At 65.5% G+C, this 1,361-nt stretch overlaps 1 protein-coding gene across 1 annotated transcript in view; it reads right to left on the bottom strand.

Moving 5' to 3' along the window:
- Positions 1–1,361, bottom strand: part of LOC103919205 (phosphatidylinositol 3,4,5-trisphosphate 5-phosphatase 2-like) — a 10,572-nt gene that overhangs the window by 2,667 nt on the left and 6,544 nt on the right. The window contains exons 11-15 of the mRNA XM_009326671.1: positions 1,231–1,361; positions 1,018–1,117; positions 565–653; positions 248–329; positions 55–144 (exon numbers count right to left, since the gene is read on the bottom strand). The exon at positions 1,231–1,361 is cut by the window's right edge and continues 7 nt beyond it. Coding sequence (XP_009324946.1) covers positions 55–144; positions 248–329; positions 565–653; positions 1,018–1,117; positions 1,231–1,361 — 492 coding nt within the window. The remainder of the gene's footprint in view (positions 1–54; positions 145–247; positions 330–564; positions 654–1,017; positions 1,118–1,230) is intronic.

Here is a 1,361-nt window from a genome sequence, read left to right as displayed (position 1 = left end):
GGCCGGGGCTCTCCCCGAACCGGGCACGGTGGGTGACAGACCCCAACCCCTTACCCTTCTTGGGCACGAACTGCGACGTCACTCCCACCTCGAAGGTGGCGAAAACGGGCGAGTGGTCGCTGGTCACGATGTCGTCAGTGCAGCCTGGATGGTGGGAGGGGACAGCTGGGTGATGGTCCCCGAGCCCCGGTGTCCCAGGCAGCGCTGGCCACCCTGGGGTCCCCCCCAGCCCTGGGGTCTTACTCACCGTAGGAGTTACAAACCACGTGGGTCTCCGGGTGCGACTTCCACAGGATGCGGTCACACCACGAGGGGACATTGATCCTCATCTAAAAATGGGGAAAGCAGCTGGCTTCAGTGCCCCCTCGGGTCTGGCTCCCCCCAGCCCAGAAAAGCAGCCCAGAAAGCAAGGTCCCTCCTGCCCAGACCCCCTTGGGGAGGGAACGGGCTGGTGGAGGCATGGGGGCTGCACGTCACCATGCAGCCTGCCCGGTGCTGTCCGAGCCTGCCATCCCCGTCCCCCGGCGTTGTCCTGCAGCTGGGTGGCAGGCTCCAGGAACTCACCCCCGTGGGCTTGAACTTCTGCCACATGTAGCTGTCCCGGGAGCCCCGCTCGTACCGGTACGTGGGTGGGAAGGAGATGTCACCCTCGCCTGGGAACGAAGACACAGAGGTGTCACAGGGCCAGTGTCCCTGCCTGTCCCCACAGCTGCAACTGTCTGGGGAGAGTCCCCATGGGGTGTCATGGTCCCCGTCTGGGGCTCACACCGATGGCTGGCACCCCTGGCCCCTCTGACTTTCCCTGTGCTTGCATGCTCTCAGGACACAGAGCCCAGAGACCTGCCCCAGGGGGCTTGCATGGTGCAAGCAAAGTCCCCCAGGCTTTTGGCACCTCGCGTGGGGCTGTGCCAGGACAGGGCATCACCGCGTGCCGGAGGTGGCACAGGGAGAGGGCTGCGGGGACCCTGGGTGCCGCTATCTTGGTGGGAGGAGCAGTGCCCTTGCCCCCGCACTCACTGAATCGGAGGAACACCTTGTTCTTCTCCCGCTCCAGGTTGAGCTGGTCAACAGCCAGGAGGGCTTCAAACTCCTTCTTGGTTATATGGGCAAGGATGTCCTGTGCCGGGGGAGGAAGGCACGGTGAGCCCTGGCTCCTCGCACCCCCGTGGCTGCACCGGTGCTGCCGCCAGCGTGCCACCGTCCCCAGCCGCGGTGCCTGCAGGGTCCCACCTGCACGTCCATGTCCAGGCGGTAGTTGAGGTCCCCAAACCAGAAGAGGTGGGTGAAGCGCAGGGTGAGGTCGAAGGCGCCGAGCCGCTTGTCGCCCAGGACCAGGGAGCGCAGGATGTCGCTGTAGTTTT

This window comes from Pygoscelis adeliae, unplaced genomic scaffold, assembly GCF_000699105.1.
Source record: "Pygoscelis adeliae isolate BGI_AS28 unplaced genomic scaffold, ASM69910v1 Scaffold216, whole genome shotgun sequence".
Classification (NCBI taxonomy): Eukaryota; Metazoa; Chordata; class Aves; order Sphenisciformes; family Spheniscidae; genus Pygoscelis; species Pygoscelis adeliae.
The sequence above is the reverse complement of the archived record's forward strand: the minus strand, read 5'-3'. Positions and strand labels throughout refer to the sequence as shown.